General features: G+C 43.0%; 3 protein-coding genes and 1 pseudogene across 4 annotated transcripts in view; 1 reads left to right on the top strand and 3 right to left on the bottom strand.

The window, feature by feature from the left end:
• LOC106571394 (plasminogen) overlaps positions 1–2,956 on the top strand; it is a 28,482-nt gene extending 25,526 nt beyond the window's left edge. Inside the window, exon 19 of the mRNA XM_014144436.3 lies at positions 2,619–2,956. Within this exon, the coding sequence (XP_013999911.1) occupies positions 2,619–2,783 (165 nt within the window). The 3' untranslated portion in view covers positions 2,784–2,956. The remainder of the gene's footprint in view (positions 1–2,618) is intronic.
• Positions 2,957–3,051: 95 nt separating this feature from the next.
• s22a2 (Solute carrier family 22 member 2) lies at positions 3,052–8,634 on the bottom strand. The gene is made up of 11 exons (NM_001141799.1): positions 8,194–8,634; positions 7,619–7,722; positions 7,376–7,530; positions 6,511–6,679; positions 6,268–6,382; positions 6,079–6,179; positions 4,339–4,553; positions 4,123–4,231; positions 3,915–4,027; positions 3,689–3,788; positions 3,052–3,583 (listed from the first exon to the last, which is right to left on the bottom strand). Exons 1-11 carry the CDS (start codon positions 8,608–8,610, stop codon positions 3,496–3,498), a joined length of 1,686 nt encoding a protein of 561 aa, NP_001135271.1. The 5' UTR covers positions 8,611–8,634; the 3' UTR covers positions 3,052–3,495.
• A 4,592-nt stretch (positions 8,635–13,226) lies between these two features.
• Positions 13,227–16,361, bottom strand: LOC106571523 (solute carrier family 22 member 2-like; annotated as a pseudogene).
• Positions 16,362–17,081: 720 nt separating this feature from the next.
• The window catches only part of LOC106571395 (cation-independent mannose-6-phosphate receptor), a 42,966-nt gene continuing 39,831 nt past the window's right edge, over positions 17,082–20,216 (bottom strand). For both annotated transcript variants that reach the window (XM_014144438.3, XM_014144437.3), the window contains exons 46-48: positions 19,766–19,927; positions 19,560–19,629; positions 17,082–19,389 (exon numbers count right to left, since the gene is read on the bottom strand). In XM_014144438.3, coding sequence (XP_013999913.1) covers positions 18,955–19,389; positions 19,560–19,629; positions 19,766–19,927 — 667 coding nt within the window. In that variant the 3' untranslated portion in view covers positions 17,082–18,954. The remainder of the gene's footprint in view (positions 19,390–19,559; positions 19,630–19,765; positions 19,928–20,216) is intronic.

Here is a 20,216-nt window from a genome sequence, read left to right on the forward strand (position 1 = left end):
TCTTGCTGTAGGATGAACCCCATAGCATGGTGGTATGTTCTGGGTCATTATCTTGCTGTAGGATGAACCCCTGACCAACTAGGCGCACACCAGAGGGTATTGCATGGCGCTGCCTAAATGCTGTGGTAGCCATTTTGGTTCAGGGTGCCACTCACTCTGTGCTAGTCGCCGACTCTGGATCCAGCAAAAGAGCCCCAGACCATCAAGCTTCCTCCTCCATGTTTGACAGTTGATGTCACACACTGAGCAACCATCCTTTCGCCTACTCGATGGCGTAATGAACTGAAGATTTCATTTTGATTCATTGGCCCATAAGTGTCACGTCTGTTCCCGCTTGGTGCTCAAGGTCGCCAGGCTGCTCATCATTATGCACACCTGTCACCATCGTTACGCGCTTCATCGGACTCTTCTGGACTCATCACGTCATTGATTGCCTCCCCTATATCTGTCACTTCCTCAGTTTCATTCCCGTGTCTGCATTGATGTTGTGTTGTTTCTCTTGTCCAGATGCTGTTTTTGTTTCGTTTCATGTTTATTTTTTATTAAACCCTCACCCTGTACTTGCTTCCCATTTCCCAGCGTCTGTCTCAAGGCCGTTACTGTTACGCCCTGATCGGTTTCATCTGTCTTGGTGCTTGTCTCCACCCCCCTCCAGGTGTCGCCCATCTTCCCCATTATCCCCTGTGTATTTATACCTATGTTCTCTGATTGTCTGTTGCCAGTTCGTTTTGTTCGTAGAACCTACCAGCATTTTGTTTCCCTGCTCCCGCCTGTTCCTTGCTCCAGTTTTCTAGTTTCCTGGTTCTGACCGTTCTGCCTGCCTGCTGTCCTGTACCTTTTCCCCACTACTCTGGATTACCGACCTCTGCCTGACCTGACCCTGAGCCTGTCTGCTGTCCTGTACCTTACACACTCTGGATTACCGACCTCTGCCTGACCTGACCCTGAGCCTGTCTGCTGTCCTGTACCTTACACACTCTGGATTACCGACCTCTGCCTGACCTGAGCCTGTCTGCTGTCCTGTACCTTACACACTCTGGATTACCGACCTCTGCCTGACCTGACCCTGAGCCTGTCTGCTGTCCTGTACCTTACACACTCTGGATTACCGACCTCTGCCTGACCTGACCCTGAGCCTGTCTGCTGTCCTGTACCTTACACACTCTGGATTATTGGCCCATGCTTGCTTTGACCTGTCGTTTGCCTGCCCCTGATTGAGGAATAAACTTTTGTTTCTTCAACACTGTCTGCACCTGGGTCATACCTGAGAACATGATAGTTACAATAAGACCTTCTACCAGTCTTCAGTAGTCCACTGGCAATGCTTCATGGCCCAGGCAAGCCTCTTTTTCTTATTTTGCCATCTTAGCAATGGCTTTCTTACTGCCACTCGACCTGTCAAACCTGCAGCTCGAAGTCTTTGCTTCGCAGTTGAAACGAAGACTTGCTTCGACCAGTGTTAAGCTGTGCTTGAAGCTGTTGTCTTGTGAGCCGCCTATCACGCCAGACCTCTTCCTGTCAGTTTCCAAGTGCCTTTTGATGGTGTAGGAAACTGTACTCACTGACACCTTGGCTTTCTTTGCAATTTCTTTAAAGGAAAGACCTACACTTAAGGGTTATAGTGGTCTGTCTTCCTTTAATTGCCTTTTTATCACCATTATGATAGCAATATACTACTTCCTGCAGTACAATATTGTCCAAATAATGCTTAAGAGGGTGTTTTTTTTTTTTTACCAGGTATGTTGACTGAGAACACATTCTCATTTATAGCAACAACAACCTGGGGAATAGTTTCAGGGGAGAGGAATGAGCCAATTGTAAGCTGTGGATGATTAGGTGGCCATGATGATATGAGTGCCAGATTGGGAATTTAGCCAGGGCACCAGGGTTAACACCCCTACTCGTGCAATGGGATCTTTAATGACCTCAGAGAATCAGGACACCCGTTTAACATCCCATCCAAAAGACAGTGCCGTGTCCCCAATCACTGCTTGGGGGGAATTGGGATATTTGTTTAGACCAGAGGAAAGAGTGCCTCCTACTGGCCCTCCAACACCACTTCCAGCAGCATCTGGTCTCCCATCCAGGGACTGACCAGGACCAACCCTGCTTAGCTTCAGAAGCAGGGTGGTATGCTGCTGGTGTAGTAAGTCTGTTCCAACACTGCTTTTATACAGACAGAGGGATTGTAATTAATCAACAAAAGTAGTGACACCTGTAGGAATTGTTAGCCTCTACTTTCAAGGCTGAATTTACTTCCATTGCTGCAGAACAGCTGTGAGTTGTTAACTCATTACTTGTTCCCTGAAAAATGACTTTTTTTTTTAGAACTCTGAAATGTACAATATATTTCCGTTTTTGGTAACTGAAACTTTTTTTTTAACCTCTGGCAGTTTACCGCTTACCTTTGTACCATTTCAGGTTATTCACTGGACTTGAACTGCTTAAATGTCTAAAAAACTGGAAAAATGGGGGTGTTCTAAAACTTTTGACCTATAGTGTACATGCTCAGCAACAACTTGTAATCATTCAATTTCAGTAAGGACTGTGTGGTTGGTTGTATACTGCATTGGAGTGATGATGATAATGGTGGTGATGATGTTTTTGACTTCTTCCAGGGTGACAGTGGCGGCCCTTTGGTGTGCCATGCTCAGAACACCTTTGTTCTCCAGGGAGTGACATCTTGGGGTCTGGGCTGTGCTAACGCCATGAAGCCAGGGGTGTACGTCAGAGTATCGAAGTTTACGGATTGGATTAACAGTCAGATAAAGATGAATTCTTAACCGTCTACTATACATCCATAATCTCGAGGAATGGATCATTTGAGCCCTAAATGTAGTTTTATTAAGACTTGTAAGACTTGAAACTACAAATTAAATACCTGTCGTCAGTGATTTCTTCCGAAATTGCAGGGTTCATTGTTTTTGTTTAGAAAATAAAATAATTCAATTGATAAGCAATCCAATTATGTTCTAGCCTGGTACACAACCATGGTGTTTGACCACATGTTAAAAAACGGGAACAAAGGCTGACATTTTGTAAGAGCTTGTGTGTCATTGGGATCTTTGATGGGAAACCTTTTTATTAATTTCGGTCAGTTCAGTCAAAAATAAATGTATAATATTTAGGATAACTACAGACAGTTTAGAATAAGAAAATCTTCTCAAAACACACTTGAAGATGACGTTTCTGGCAATTTCTACCATAAAACTAGTGGAGGACTGATAAGGGATATCATTTGGGGATTTCCAACTGAAATATTTGTTTTAAATAATAGAAATCACCATTATGTGTATTTTAACAGCTAAATTATTATTATAATGTCCTGTACAGTAATACATACAAATACCAGCACCTCAAAAACAAAGATTCACATCAGCTAGTGCTGGGAAACAACAAATGCAAAAAACATATAGGCTAAGCTACATAAATTCGTAAATACAGTGTATGAGTTCAGTATGCTGTCAATCTTGTGAAGAGGCAGAGCAAGATCGATCAGACGATTGTAGTTTCTTTGTTGGTCGTCATGTCAGTGGGCAAGAGATTTGTCAGCTGTTGACTCTTCGGATGGTTTTCTTTGTGTCTGTTGCCAATGGAATATGTACAATAAATACATATTCCCCAAACAAATCCTCTAACACACTACAGTGCAACTTAGTTTAGTTTGAAGTGATAAATAAAATCATACCTGTTTGGGAACTCAATGTCATCGATGGTCTCAGGAAGTCTTACACCTCTGGTCTCAGGCAACAGCAAGACTAAACCTCCAGCTATGCACGCTATCGCCCCTGTGGGGTACAACAAAACATATTACCACATTGAGTGTCAGACAGAAATGGACTCCTCAGACAGAAATGGTCTCCGGTGTATAAGCATCTTATAACAGGTTAATTAGTGTTTTAATCATCATGTACCAAATATGATGAGTGGCAGCTCCAGCCAGATGGTAGCCAGTCTGTAGAGCAGGAACGGGGCCACGATGCCTCCGATGTCACACAGAGTAGAGCACACTGACACACCCAGATTCCTGAGGAAAGAAATAGTTGTATTTTTTCCCATAATTTTTCCCCCTGCTTTGTTATTAGTTTAAATTTTGAGATGTTCCCCCCTGGTAAACTTTACCTGACAAAGGTGGGGTATAATTCAGTGTTCACAAACACCACCATCTCAAATGCCATGGTGATGCCCAACCGGCCAATGCAGGCCACAACTGTTTTGACCCAGAAGTGACCTGCAGGAGAGAGAGAGACATTACTGTACTGTATGTACTATGCACATTAAATAAGACGGGATACTACCATTTTCTAACAAGTTTTCTTTCAGATATTGCACACTTACTATCTGGGATCATAGCAGTAATGAAGCAGGATACTCCAGCTACAATGTTGGCCGTGGCAAAGGGAAGACGACGTCCAATACGATCGATGGTGAAGAGGATTAGGAAGGCAGCAGGGAACTCTACCAGGCCAGAGATCAGGAAGTCAATGTAGACGTTTCCTCCTGCGATTCCCACACGCATGATAAGACCCTGGTAGACAATAGCACTAGTGAACCTGTGAAGATGATGATACAACATCCAATTAGGCCAGGAAAAGAGAAAGGGACCCTGTCATAAATGTATATATAACGGGTTGAAGTTATTTGTGGTTCTTGAACACACCCTCTTGCTTCTGCCAATCACAGGTGCACCTCCTTCTAATTGAGGATGTGGCTTTTTGTATAAAAGCTGAGCTTTTCCCTTGTTTCAGGGGATATTCTGAGGATCTCTGTGAATAGTAGATATGTGCCAGAACAGAGGGATAGGCCAATGATTGATATATGTTTCAGTAAGGTTGGCTTCTTAGCGTTCATAGCAATGCTTATCAACTGAACAGCAGAGATGAAACGTAAGTCACAGAAAATAGATGTGGTCGCAGCTGCAGAGAAGTACTTGGTTCGATTTGACAGGGTGTGTACAGGGTGTGTTGAGTGGTAGTATCCTGTCCTGTCTGGCCATTGGCCTGGAGTAAGATCAGAGAGGGTTAAAGTAGTCAAAACTGTTCGCTGCTCTGGCACCCCAATGGTGGAACAAGCTCCCTCACGACGCCAGGACAGCGGAGTCAATCACCACCTTCCGGAGACACCTGAAACCCCACCTCTTCAAGGAATACCTGGGATAGGATAAAGTAATCCTTCTAACCCCCCCCTTAAAAGATTTAGATGCACTATTGTAAAGTGGTTGTTCCACTGGATATTATAGGTGAATGCACCAATTTGTAAGTCGCTCTGGATAAGAGCGTCTGCTAAATGACTAAAATGTAAATGTAAAAATAAGGTGATTGGTTTGAATGAGTATAGGGTTAGTTGGTAGGGTAATTCAAAATATATTTGTATCTTTATTTTATTTCCCCTTTTTCTCATTTTGTATCACAAAGTGTAATGGAATTATACTATAGTTGAGTTGGGGGCGGTAATGCAACATATTGGATGCCAACCACCGTTAAACTCCACTGAAGAAGATGTTTCAGGGGATCCACAAAAAATTGTAAAGTCTGGCATTCCGTTTAATCGGGAGTAAAGGTTCTATGGCAAGAGTGCCTGTTTCCATTGGTGCCACTCTCCTTCTCCCTTGGCATGTTCTCCAGGCTTGTTGGTATATATGATGTATTGTATGTTGCCCAGAGTTAAACAGAACATTCTGAAGCGAAACCTTGATTATTGAATACTGGTGATGATGATTATTGTGATGATGATATACAGTGACTAAATTATTTGTTGGTCAGCAGATTCTGCACAGAGAATGCTAGGCACTGAAGATGTCCCAGTCTAAGCTTTCTATTGGTCCTATTGTGAATAACATCTAATGTTGAATTCAACCTGGCCTGTTTATTCAAATGCTCCACCCCTGCTGTTAAAGAACCTGTATGTTTAGTTTAGTCCCGAGGACCTCACGTATAAAAAGGTGGAGTAGTATCGGCTACAGGAAAGGTTATTTATGGTATAATCTCCCACGTTACATATAGCTTTTGTGCTGTTGTAATTTTAGCTTAAAACATTGGTCAATAGATGTCTAGCTATTGTTTGTAGCATGGGTTTTACCAGTTGAACATGAGGATGAAGGTGTGTTTTCTCATGTTTGGAGTTCTGACCAGATCCAGGAAAGAGGCAGTTGAGGTCTGTGCATTGTCGTCTCTCAGCGTCTGTAAGACATGTTAGGCTATGGAAGCTATCATCAAATCGTGTTTAGCAGTGCCTTTTTAATGATGTATGTCCTGAAACATTTCTTACCTCAATGTTCTTGTAGAGGGTTTTCTTGTTTTCCTTCGCTATTGCCTCAGTGATCTCCTTAGCTTTGGTTGAGTTGTTCTGAGAAAGAAGCCATCTTGGAGACTCTGGGATCAACCTGGAAGCCAAAATGTGAGACGCAACATGAGGTTTTTAGAACCATGCCGACATGCAGTGTAGAAGGGCATTGGACATGGTGATCCTACAACAGGCCTGTACAATATCTGAGGTGATCACGGGTCTTACCAGAAGTAGGATAGAAATATGAAGTAAGGAACAGTGAAGGCCACCTGCAGCCAGCGCCAGTCAGTGATGAGGTAGGCAATGAGGGTCAAAATGAGAATGCCTACACTGAAGAACATCTGTAAAAGCACGCCCACCATCCTCCTGTACTCAACTCCCACTAGCTCAGTGACTGAGGAGACAGGTCAGCAGTGTTAGGGAGTAGTGAACTACATGTAGTTCAACTAGTAATTTAACTAAATTTTGCAGTAGCTAGGTGGTAGTTTGAAATCTTGGTAGTGTTTTCAGTAGTTAGCTACAGCGCTACATGGCAAAAGTAAAAGATTAACTGCTGGAACTACACTACATTTTGTGCAAAAATAAAATATTGGTGAAGTAGGCAAAAATTACATTTTTAGGCGTTAGACCTGCCTAATTCTTACTTGAAACAGTTGTTGTGTTAAATAGACTAAATTACACCTTCTGTAAAAATGTGTAGTCTATGACATTTCAAATTTACATATAATATATCACAAAGTAGTTTGGATGTAGTGAACTACTTTTTCAAAGTAACTTCAGTTAAGTCAACTATATTTTTCTTAAAGGTAGCTATTAACTTCTTCCAGTGTGAAGCAATCAGTAGCTTGGTCAATTATATTTTCAGACGAGCTTCCCCAACACTGCAGGTAAGACACATACTGTACAATAAAGCATGTAACTTTAAGTAAAGCAAGAGTTATTACTAATACATAATTTGACCATCCTCGGTTGAAAGTTGCATAGGAAAAAAATGAACTTCCTATTTGCTAAACCATAGACTAATTTGCTGCAAATTATTATGTAGTAGTTAATATATAAACTTTTGTGGGACAAAGGATGTTTTTCATACTAAGCACATATACAGACATCCAGCCTCCCTTGACAGCAAAGCCAAAGATTGTGCGAAATACAAGCATGGATATATAGTTTGGAGCCACTGCTACAAGTATTCCAGCAACCCCATTCAAGAGGTTGGACATCAAGAAGCTTGTTTTTCTGCCGAACCTTCAAACAAGAAGAAAAAAAGAGAATGTAAAAACAGGATCTAATATCGAAAAGAGAATCTTTCATCTGCGTTGCGAAGTAAACTTACCTGTCAGCCAGGTATCCAAAAGTTATGCTTCCAACAAGGAAGCCCACATTCAGTGTAGCCTGGTACATGTCCACCACCCAGGCATCATTACATACCAAGTTAAACTGAAATGAACAAATGCCTCATAATTCACTGCCATATTAAAGGGATACTTTGTGATTTTGGCAATTAGGACCTTCCCCAGAGTCAGATGAACTTATGAATACTATTTTTATGTCTCTGTGTCCAGTAAGAATGAAGTTAGAGGTAGTTTCGCGAGCAAATGCTAACTAGCGTTAGCACAATGACTGAAAGTATATGGGTATCTGCCAGCGTGCTAGCAGATACCCATAGACTTCCAGGTATTGCGCTAACGCTAGTTAGCAATTGTGCTAGTGCTTGTTAGCAACTTCCTTCAAACTGCACACAGAGACATTAAAAATGATATGCACAAGTTAATCTGACTCTGGGGAAGTAGCTAAAGGGGCTCTTTGACAAAATCCCAAAATATCCCTTTAATGTCTTAAAACATGAACTTGTTTAGTGTTACATAACAATACAAGTTATTGTCTAATAAAAAAAGAGAATGTTCTCACCTCGGTCACAAAGGACTGCCTGCCTTCGTAGTCATACTCCCAGCCTTCTTTGCAGGAGGTCATGGGAGCTTTGCTGCGGTGGGCGTCGGTGAGGTCAGACTCTGGGTTGTCACAGGTCAGACCCGTATTGTTCCAGTCCAGGTCAAACTGCTCACACTGACTGTGGACCAGCACTCCTGAGGTGTTGACCAGAGGGACCGTGATCTTTCTGGCGTCCATCAGGTTCCAGCCACAGCTCTGCCGGATCTGACTCACCCCTGAGTCCCGGCACCAATGCTCTGGGGTGAACCCCTGGAACACAATGCCCACATAGACCCCAGAAAAAGGCAACGACACCATACATAGCAGAGCAAAAATGCGCTTTTGGCAACGACCAAAATTCCCTGCCTCCTCTAGGATTTCATCGAAAGTGGTCATGGTTGCAGAGTTGGGTGTCAGAAGCAGAGATACTATATGTGAGACTGCAGTGGGATCTGTGCAGGGGTTTTAAAAGCAAAGAGCAGATCAAAAGTCCAATAGTGAGGTTGACCTTGAATCTACTGAGTTGACTGGCCAACAGAGGCAGCATGTTACTTTTTAATAGCACTGGCTGTACAGAGTGCAATTCCACTGTGTGTTATACGTATTATGCAAATTAGACAGTGTGGATTGTTTTGCTATACTCCTGCAAGATAATTACATAATTGTATACTCCTGCAAGATAATCACATAATTATAATTGTTGTTTAATGTCACATTTATTACAAGTTTGTGTGTTTGCGGGAGTAGGGTTGTATAACCATAGACATGTTCTCTCTTAAATATTTTCTGCCCACACAGCATAATGTCAATTCACAGAAACAACACAATCCATCCACAACTCTACAATGGCAGGTAAGTAACTGTAAAACACTTATAATAACAAAGCTAGGGCAACAACAAACTATTTCAGTAAATTACTTCAAACACATCATAAAAAAACAAACATGACACAAAGCACATCATCTGAGAGGGAGATCTTACTGTAACCGATGCACACATGGTAGAGGAGAAAGAAATCAAAATAACTTCTGAATCACTTTATTCCCCAATTAAACGTACACATACCCAGAATTTGACTTAGTGAATAGGTGCTGCCAGCAACAGACAATGTACAAACAGAATACAGACACACAGTCAACATAGTCAACATACAGGATATACAATATAAATACAGTGAACATAAAACATTAAACTTTGCAAACACCAATACAAACAATCCGTATTGTATTAGAGACAACAAATTAAACGGACAGGTAATGTTAACATAAAATAACATGAAATAATAAATACTGCTCTTCACCATCCTCTCATACTTTTATCACACAACCTCTAAGAGGTCCAGGACGGAATCAGACAGTCTCAGGTTCTTTGTTGGTCGTCACGTTGATGGTGGTGAGCAAGAGGCTTATCTGTTTCCTCTTCAGCTACAGTACATACACCTCAGAGCCTGTTCTTTGCATCTGAGATGGCAAGAGGGGCAAGATGGCGCCGACAGAGATGGTTGCCTCGCTTCGAGTCCTTAGGAAACTATACAGTATTTTTTTTATGCATTATTTCTTATATTGTAAGCCCAGAAAATCGTAAGTGTTATTACATACAGCCGAGAAGAACCATTGGATATAAGAGCGACGTCAACTTAACAACATTACAACCAGGAATACGACTTTCCCGAAGTGGATCATTTGTTCGGTCCAAAAACCCAGGACAATGGATCGGATCCCAGTAGGTGACCCAAAACAGCGTCACCGCAGAAGAGGTAGATGGAGCGGCCTCCTGGTCAGGCTTCAAAGGCGTGCACGCTGCCCACCGCTTCCAAGTATACTACTCGCCAATGTCCAGTCTCTAGACAACAAGGTGGACGGAATTAGGGCAAGGGTTGCCTTTCTGAGAGACATAAGAGATTGTAACATTCTCTGTTTCATGGAAACATGGCTCTCTCGGAATATGTTGTCGGAGTCGGTACAGCCACTGGGTTTCTTCATGCGTCGCCCCGAGAGAAATAAACATTACTCTGGGAAGAAGAAGGGTGGGGGTGTATGCTTCATGATTAACGACTCATGGTGTAACCATAACAACTTACAGGAACTCAAGTCCTTCTGTTCACCTGACCTAGAATTCCTTACAATCAAATGCCGACCATAATATCTCCCAAGAAAAGTCTCGTCAGTTATCGTCACAGCTGTGTATATAGCCCCTCAAGCAGATACTGCGACAACCCTCAAGGAACTTCACTGGATTCTATGTAAACTGGAAACCATATATCCTGAGGCTGCATTTATTGTAGCTGGGGATTTTAACAAAGCAAATTTGAGAACAAGGCTACCTAAATTCTATCAGCATATTGAATGCAGCACTCGCGCAGGCAATACACTGGACCACTGCTACTCTAACTTCCGCGATGCATACAAGGCCCTCCCTCGCCCTCCCTTCAGCAAATCCGACCACGACTCAATCTTGCTCCTACCGTCCTACAGGCAGAAACTCAAACAGGATGTACCCGTGACTAGAACCATTCAACACTGGTCTGACCAATCGGGATCCACGCTTCAAGATTGCTTCGATCACGCAGACTGGGAAATGTTCCAGGCAGCCTTAGAGAATAACATCGATCTATATGCTGACACGGTGAGTGAGTTTATAAGGAAATGCATTGGAGATGTTGTACCCACTGTGACTATTAAAACCTACCCTAACCGAAAACCAAAACTGAAAGCGCGAACAATCACATTTAACCATGGAAAGACGACTGGGAATATGGCTGAATATAAACAGTGTGGCTATTCCCTCCGCAAGGCAATCAAACAAGCGAAATGTAAATATAGTGACAAAGTGGAGTCGCAGTTCAACGGCTCAGACACAAGACGCAGGTGGCAGGGTCTACAGGCAATTGCGGACTACAAAAATAATTCCAGCCACGTCACAGACACCAATGTATTGCTTCCAGACAAACTAAACAAATTCTTTGCCCGCTTTGAGGATAATACAGTGCCACCAACGCAGCCCGCTAACAAGGACTGCGGTCCCTCCTCTCCTTCTCTGTGGCCGACGTGAGTAAGACATTTAAACGTGTTAACCCTCGCAAGGCTGCTGGTCCAGACGGCATCCCTAGCCGCATCCTCAGAGCATGTGCAGACCAGTTGGCTGGTGTGTTTACAGACATATTCAATCGCTCCCTATCCCAGTCTGCTGTCCCCACATGCATCAAGATGGCCACCATTGTTCCTGTACCCAAGAAGGCAAAGATAATTGAACTAAATGATTATCGCCCTGGAATTTCTGATGGGCCGCCCCCAGGTGGTGAAGGCAGGAAACAACATCTCTACTTCGCTGACCCTCAACACTGGGGCCCCACAAGGGTACATGCTCAGTCCCCTCCTATACTCCCTGTTCACCCGTGACTGCGTGGCCATGTACGCCTCCAACTCAATCATCAAGTTTGCAGACGACACAATAGTAGTGGGCTTGATTACCAACAATGAAGAGACAGCCTACAGGGAAGAGTTGAGGGCACTCGGAGTGTGGTGTCAGGAAAACAACCTCTCACTCAACGTCAACAAAACAAAGGAGATGATCGTGGACTTCAGGAAACAGCAGAGGGAGCACCCCCTTATCCGCATCGAAGGGACAATAGTGGAGAAGGTGGAAAGTTTTAAGTTCCTCGGCGTACACATCACAGACAAACTGAAATGGTCCACCCACACAGACAGTGTGGTGAAGAAGGCGCATCAGCACGTCTTCAACCTCATGAGGCTGAAGAATTTTGGCTTGTCACCTAAAACCTTGACAAACATTTACAGATGCACAATTGAGGGCATCCTGTCAGGCTGTATCACCACCTGGTACGGCAACTGCACCGCCCTCAACCGCAAGGCTCTCCAGAGGGTGGTGCAGTCTGCACAACGCATCACCAGAGGCAAACTACCTGCCCTCCAGGACACCTACAGCACCTGATGTCACAGCGGGGCCTGTACACCCCGCTACCACCCAGATGGCGAGGTCAGTACAGGTGCATCAAAGCTGGGACCGAGAGACTGAAAAACAGCTTCTATCTCAAGGCCATCAGACTGCTAAACAGCAATCACTAACTCAGAGAGGCTACTGCCTACATAGAGACTCACTAGTCACTTTAAACAATGCCACTAGAGTAATGTAAGATATGTAAACATTATTCATCTCATATGTATATACTCTATCTTATACCATCTACTTCATCTTGCCTATGTCGCTCGGCCATCTCTCATCCATATATTTATATGTACATATTCTTATTCCATCCCTTTAGATTTGTGTGTATTAGGTATTTGTTGGGGAATTGTTAGATTACTTAGATATTACTGCACTGTCGGAACTAGAAGCACAAGCATTTCACTACACTCGCATTAACATCTGCTAACCATGTGTATGTGACCAATACAATTCTATTTGATTTGATTTGAGGAACCCATACACAATGAATAGATTTTTCACCTCAGACATTATCAATACAATAACCTTTTGTTTGAAAGCATGATATTTCAGCGCATTCGCTTATAAAAATAATAGAAACATTATATAAGGGCCTCCCGAGTGGCGAGGTGGTTTAAGGCACTGCATCGCAGTTGCTAGCTGTGCCACTAGAGATCCTAGTTCAAGTCAAGGCTCGCGACCGGGAGACCCATGGGGCTGCGCACAATTGTCCCAGCGTCGTCTAGGTTAGGGGAGGGTTTGGCCGACAGCGATGTCCTTGTCCCATTGCGCTCTAGCGACTCCTGTGGTGAGCCGTGCGCATGCACGCTGACATGGTCGCCAGGTGTACGGTGTTTCGCATTGGTGTGGCTGGCTTCCGGGTTAAGCGGGCATCGTGTCAAGAAGCAGTGCGGCTTGGTTGCATCGTATTTTGGAGGACGCATGGCTCTCGACCTTCGGGAGTTGCAGCGACGAGACAAGACTGTAACTACCAATTGGATACCACGAAATTGGGGAGAAAATGGGGTAAAATTAAAAGAAAAGAAAGAAACTGATGTATAGAAATCTCACTTATCTGGGAACTCAATGGTGTCAGGAAGTTGTAAACCTTTGGTCTCAGACAACAGCGAGACCAAAGCTCCAGCCACAAACACAAGGGCCCCTTGTCACAAAGACTTATCACCATTAGCATATAAGTGCCCGCCTGTCTCTAGAAAACATTCCCTAAGTAGCTGTGCTTGAGGCTTTATGAGCCAAAAGTATAAGTTTCAAGCTAATCTCTTGTGGATAGACTATCAATGTCTTTGGTAATTGGTAGCATCTTAATCAAGCATCTGACCAAATTACGCTAGATTTTAGTGAGTTAAACCGGGAGTAGTTTCAAACTCAAGATATTCAGATACTGGTACAGTAAAAGATTCCATCTTCATACAGCATTGATGTGTTACAAGTTAATAATGCTTGTGTATAATCATGTTCTCACATTGCAATTAGGTACCGAAGCTGATGAGTGGCAGCTCCAGTCAGATGACAGCCAGCCTGTAGAGAAGGAATGTGGCCACGATGCCTCCGCTGTCACACAGAGTGAAGCACGCTGACACACCCATGTTCCTTAGGAGAGAAACAATACTATCACTGTCTGGAATTTTAGCTTTAAACGGAACTTTATGTTATGCTGATTGTCAATGTTGTGTGATGCAACCATGTGGTGCTATTTATTTGTATATTGTTGTTTTCTGTGCCCCCCTGGTAAACCTTACCTGACAAAGGTGGGGTACAATTCATTGTTTACAAACACCAGCATCTCAAAAGCCATGATGATGCCCAAACGGCCAATGCAGGTCACAACTGTTCTGAAGCAGAACATACCTGTAAATGAGAGAAAGAAAATAACTTAATGCACATTCAACCTGGCAGGTCATTGTTATTTGACATCAATGTTATCATAGACAATAGACATAGACTCACTCTCAGGGATCATATCAGTGGTGAAGCAAGATGCTCCAGCTACAATGTTGGCCGTAGCAAAGGGAAGACGCTGTCCAATACGGTCGATGGTGAAGAGGATGAGAAAGGCAGCAGGGAACTCCACCAGGCCAGAGATCAGGAAGTCAATGTATACGTCTCCCCCCAGAATTCCGAGGTGCATAATAAGACCCTGGTAGACAATAGCACTTGTGAACCTGGAGGAAAGACACAAGTTATTTACTGAGGGATCTAAGTGACCGTAAAGGAAACCGTATAGTTGTGATTAATAAGGCTATTATAGTTCTTGATATTTTCTTGTTGTTTGTGGAAAAGGTTTACCAGTTGAAACTAGTAAGGATGAAGATGTGTTTTCTCATGTTTGGAGTTCTGATTAGGTCCATGAATGAGACAGTTGAGGTCTTGGCATTGCCGTCTCTCATTGTACGTAAGACACAGTAGCGTATGAAAGTTATTCTTCAATCTAGTTTACCATGCAGGGCTGTCTGTGAGTGTCTGTACGATACATCAGCCAAATGTGTGTAATATCAAACTACATTTCAGTAACTGCAGCATTCTTTCGTTTCTTCAATTTGATATGCTCTTCAAAGCACTAATTACTCACCTCAATGTTACTGGAGAGGGTTTTCTTGTTTTCTTTAGCTATTGCCTCAGTGATCTCCACAGCTTTCTTTGCATTGTGCTGAGAGAGAAGCCATATTGGAGACTCTGGGATCAGCCTGGAAGCCAGAATAGAAATTTCTATATAAAAATCTTGAATACATGAAACACACAAACAAATATCTACCTGAATATCTACAGTATGAGGCAGTTCCAGGTCTTACCAGTAGTAGGACAGGAAGAGGATGTAAGGTGCAGTGATCACCTGCAGCCAATGCCAGTCTGATGAAGTAGGGGGTGAGTGGCAGGATGAGAATTCCCACACTGAAGAACATCTGGTAGACAACTCCCACAGTTCTCCTGTATTCTACTCCTATCAGCTCAGTGACTGAGGAGAGGGGGTAGGAGCAGGGCATAAGGACAGGACACAGAGGATACCTATGGACGAGAGAGGAAGTCTCTGACATGATGCTATAGTCAAAAGTGTTGTGACTGACGTATTATCTCCACAAGTGCAATATGATGTGATTATTACAACTACAATTTCTAAAACTACAATTTGAAATGTAAAATTATAATTAAAATGTTAAGGTTTTAGACATTGTTTAAAAAAGCAATGTTGTCATACTCAGGACATATCCAGCCACCCTCCCTTGACACAAAAGCCATAGAATGCTATAGAATGCTCAGAAGACCAGCATGGATACTCAATTTGGAGACCATGCTACAAGGATTCCCAAAATCCCATTAATGAGGTTGGACATTAACAAGCTCTTCTTTCTGCCAAATCTAAAATGAAGGAGAAAAAGGAATACCCAGAGGATGGAAATTCAAAATTTCATTTTTCCATCTCTGCACATAGTATTTCAGAAGGGTATGTCTTTCATTCAGGGTTCACTCTCTTTTAGCAAGTCCATTTTCCTTCACTTTTTCTCATTAAGTCAGTAAGAAATCTGCACTGGTGGGATCTTCTGTCTGACCCACATAGCCTTCCGTATCTGTCAGCCATGTATCCAATGGCTATGCTGCCTATGAAGAAGCCCACGTTGAGTGTCGCCTGGAATGTCCACCACCCAGACATCAGGTCAAACTGAAATTCACAAATACCTTATCATTCACTGCCATTTTAATCAGTTCTTTGTTCTGACATTCAATTAAAATTGAACATATAATTCATGAATATTTCATAAAGTTCTCACCTCGGTCACAAAGGACTGCCTGCCTTCGTAGTCATACTCCCAGCCTTCTTTGCAGGAGGTCATGGGAGCTTTGCTGCGGTGGGCGTCGGTGAGGTCAGACTCTGGGTTGTCACAGGTCAGACCCGTATTGTTCCAGTCCAGGTCAAACTGCTCACACTGATTGTGGACCAGCACTCCTGAGGTGTTGACCAGAGGGACCGTGATCTTTCTGGCGTCCATCAGGTTCCAGCCACAGCTCTGCCGGATCTGACTCACCCCTGAGTTCCGGCACCAATGCTCTGGGGTGAACCCCTGGAACATAATGCCTACGTAGACCCATGGCATGGAGACCATACAGAGCAGGGAAATGATTCACTTCTGGGATCGCCCTAGCTTGCCCGCCTCCTCTAGGTTGTCATCAAAAGTGTACAAGTACATGGTTGCAGTTTTCAGACACTAAGACATTTGTGACTGCAGAAAGACCTGACCATGGTTTTTCAACAGTGTGAAAACAATCTAAGGTCCAACAGAGGTTGACCTTTGACCTATCAGTGATCGACGATGCATTTAGACACGTTCACTAGAGCAGGCTTCAGACGTCATGGGGATCTTGCAATTGAACTCTACAGAATTCTTTAATAATCTGTGTTTGGTTTGATAAAGGGCCAAATCCAATAACACATTCATTGATGGTCCATCACAAACCACAAAATGTTAATTGTTACAGTATACATTACTGTATGTATATTTGTCTTGATTTTACCTGGTCTTGGTGAGTTCTAGATGCATTGCCCACTCAATTACATGTTACTTAATCATGCCATTATGTCCATTTCATTTTGGTCAATATTTACTGAATTGTAAAAACTGAATACGTCTCAACTGTGTTTTTGTCACTTTAAGTTTACAGTGGAAAGTCAACACGGTCAAAAGAATGATTGATCTTACAGAAATGTAGGTCTACCTTACATTTCCCTTTTGAAGCCTCAGTGATTTATGACTAGGGAAACATACAGTACTGGTGTACAGTACTGAGACTTCTGAGGTTCTGTTCACTAAATGCATCAACCTGATGACCTTTCAGAGTAACCTTAGTCAAATCTCCACAATCCTGGAAGTGCTAAATGGTGTTACTCTTTAATAGAAGCAACAGTGACAGACAGCTGAGCTCTTTTTTTATTGAAATAATGCTAACATTTTTACATCAAAATTTAAACATGAAAACAGACAAAAAGCAGTAAAACATGTTTGAGAAAATAACATACAAGAACCAAATCACCTCCAAAAGTACCAACTCATCAGAATGGAGCTCCTTTTCCCATGATTCATACCCACACAGATGAACCAAGCAGACGTGCTTTGGAGCTTACAGCAGACCTAGACATTATACAATGAGCAAGGATTTCCTTCACATTACTACCATACAGGATTACTTTTCATCGCTCCTGAAGAAAGGTAGAAAGTGCCCTTTCCCCATATCAAAGTACCTGAAGACATCTCTTTTTTTCATCTGACTTCTACAGTAATGTCTGTTTTAAATATTAGCCTTTGTGCAGTTATGTCACAATTTCAATTCATGATCTTGGAGGTGTGGAAACTTATGAAAATAAATGCAAAATTAGATACATTTTATAACCTCGCACAACATTGTGAAGTTTTTCTGCTGTTCTCCTCTTAATAACCTGTGCAGCTAGAAACCTTAATAAATACCCTGAAAGGTGAACCATTATTTTACGGATAAGGTTGCTATGGCCAGCGGCTTGCTAAGTGTGTGAACATTAGCTTCAACACTGGTGATAAACACTGGCATAACAAAGAAACTCTCCAATTTGAAGTCTAAATAGAGACAACGGTAACAAGAATCCTGTAGCCAGACTGGTTAGTGAGGCAAGTTCCACCTCAAAAGCTTTTTCTAATTACTGTTCTGTACCACTGACATTAATATGAGACATTGTCCCAACTGCAGATACATGAGAGTGGAATAAGTGACTGCCTGTGTACATGTGATTTGTGTACTGGTGTTTGTGTACTTGTGTGTGCCAACTGATAAATGCTAAATTAATTTCAAATAATCCATATTTTCCCAGAAAGGTAATACTGTGATTTCTGCTATAGACCCAGTAAAGAGTCTGCAAGGGATAGATATGGCTGAGTAAGACCGAAAAGGGGATCTCAAGCTCACAAATACATTGCATCTTTAATGGCACTAGCTACAACTTTCATGACTTCCGTTTATGAGGGATAGCACATGCAATTTGGCAAAAAGTGAGTTTCAGCTCTACAGAAAACATCCCTTTTCAAATAAACTTAGGTCATAACTTTGACAAGGCAACATCTAGAAGCAGAGTTAATTTATAGCATTTAACAGATACAGCAACTAGCTGTGCCTGTGATACATATGGTACATATGGAGTGCAAGTACAAAACCACATGATGATTTGATATACTGTTGTTGAATAAATACGATTTAGGGAACTCTAAAAAAAAATACAACCTAAGAATCTCATGTACCAATGAGTCATGGTTTGAGCAACACAGTTTCAAGTCCCTGTTTTCCCAATAACTTATTTTCCATTTTCACAACAATCCATTCACACAGAGGCCAATCATGTCCAATCCTGGCAAGGTTAGCAGTATAGAGTTTTACAGAGCAAATCAGTCCACAAAATTAAATAATAAAAAACTTGAATAAGCAATTCTCAGGAAGATGCAAGTGACAAAATACAATTCCATTACCTATATACATAAATTAAATAAATCAAACAGTACAAAAACAATTAATTGATGAAAACACTCATCAGGAAGGCATCGACTTCCTTTCGAAGAGGGGCCCCCCCCAAAAATCTGCTCTTTAAAACTGTAAACAGCCAACAGATATTCTGCATCGTTCCCTTTACAAAATAAACAAAATGCCTCTAAGGGTTTATGCTTTCTTGCGTTGTCGTCGTTGTGCGGAGACATTCAGAGTAAGAGAGAGAGAAAGAGTAAGAGAGAGATATTAGTTCAGGTGGACGGGAGAATGGGGAGTCCCTCACACTCTCAGCAGGTCCTCATCGCTGTCATCCTGGGGCTCTTGTTGTTTCCTGTGGGGGGGGCTGTCGCCACGGTGAGGCTTGGCCCTTCCCCTCCTCCCCCTGTCCTCCAGGAGCCCCACCAGGTCCTCATCACTCTCCTCCTCCAGCAGGGCGCTGCGGAGGGGTCCTGAAGTGCGGGTCCTGGAGCTCGAGGGCCGTAGAGTGGTCCGACCACCGTGGACACGCACCCCGGGGACAGATAGGACCTCGTCCTCACTGTCCTCCTGCTCGTCCAGGGAGAAGGAGCGCAGGGCGTTGCCGTTGACGGGCTTGGTGGTGATGTGGCCGTTCTCCTGGCCCTCCTTCCCGAGGCGAGAGGACATGGCTGGGGCCTCCATCTCCTCCATCAGCCACTCCATCTCATCGTCCCCTCCCTCATCATCCATGGTCACCTGCAGGGACAAACAGACAGACAGGGGAGAAGATTCAGCACTGGGAACTCACCACACCATCATTGACATGGAATCAATTACTTTAAAATATAAACAGAATTGAAGAGACTATATACTGTAGCTGGTTGGTTTGATCTGTACTGTACTACAGGGTTTATTGATGTGGATACCTTGGAGTATTTATAAGAAACAGGGTTTCCTCTCCTGCAACATCCAATCACTTTCTGTATAACCAGCTCCCTGGAAATAGAAAAGATTTAGGAAAAGATGAAAAGAAATAGGATGCATGTACCATATGACCAAAACACACTGAAGCTGTATTCAAATTAGTATCTATAGCCCCTATGCTAGTGGCCCCTATGCGAGATGTCTCTACCTCCTCTCTCGTTTGTGAAGTAGCAGAACCAGCAGACAGATGGTCAGCACAACCAATAGCACACTCAGGACCGCCCCCACAGCCTGGCTCCTCCCAGACAAGGCCCTATGGTCCTCCTCTCCGTCATCATCAGTCTGCTTGGACTCGGAGGTGTCCACAGTTCTGTACGGCACACCAGACAAAATGTCACACATCTACCTTATACAGCATCTTTCATTCAAATTCAAAGTCCAATTCAATGTATGGACTGGTAATAGAATTAACCCTTTCACACGAACCATCACACGGGGTGTGATCGTTCTACAGTGGTCCCTGAAGCGTACGATCACACCCCGTGTGATTAGAACACTCATTTAGAATGCTCATTAGAACGGCCAGTTTCGAATGACGCAACAATCAACATTTGAGCTGGCCACACTTTTTTCAGAAACTATTTACACAAACACAGTCC

This window comes from Salmo salar, chromosome 15 (assembly GCF_965601325.2).
Source record: "Salmo salar chromosome 15, fSalSal1, whole genome shotgun sequence".
Lineage (NCBI taxonomy): Eukaryota > Metazoa > Chordata > Actinopteri > Salmoniformes > Salmonidae > Salmo > Salmo salar.

What these genes read in the sequence shown, in the direction of transcription:
- s22a2 (NM_001141799.1), bottom strand. Translation starts at nt 8,610, where the DNA reads ATGACCACTTTCGATGAAATCCTAGAGGAGGCAGGGAATTTTGGTCGT. An exon ending in CCCTCTACAAGAACATTGAG is followed by an intron (nt 6,180 to 6,267) that starts GTAAGAAATGTT and finishes CATGTCTTACAG; the next exon opens with ACGCTGAGAGACGACAATGC. An exon ending in GACATTGAGTTCCCAAACAG is followed by an intron (nt 3,584 to 3,688) that starts GTATGATTTTAT and finishes CATTGGCAACAG; the next exon opens with ACACAAAGAAAACCATCCGA.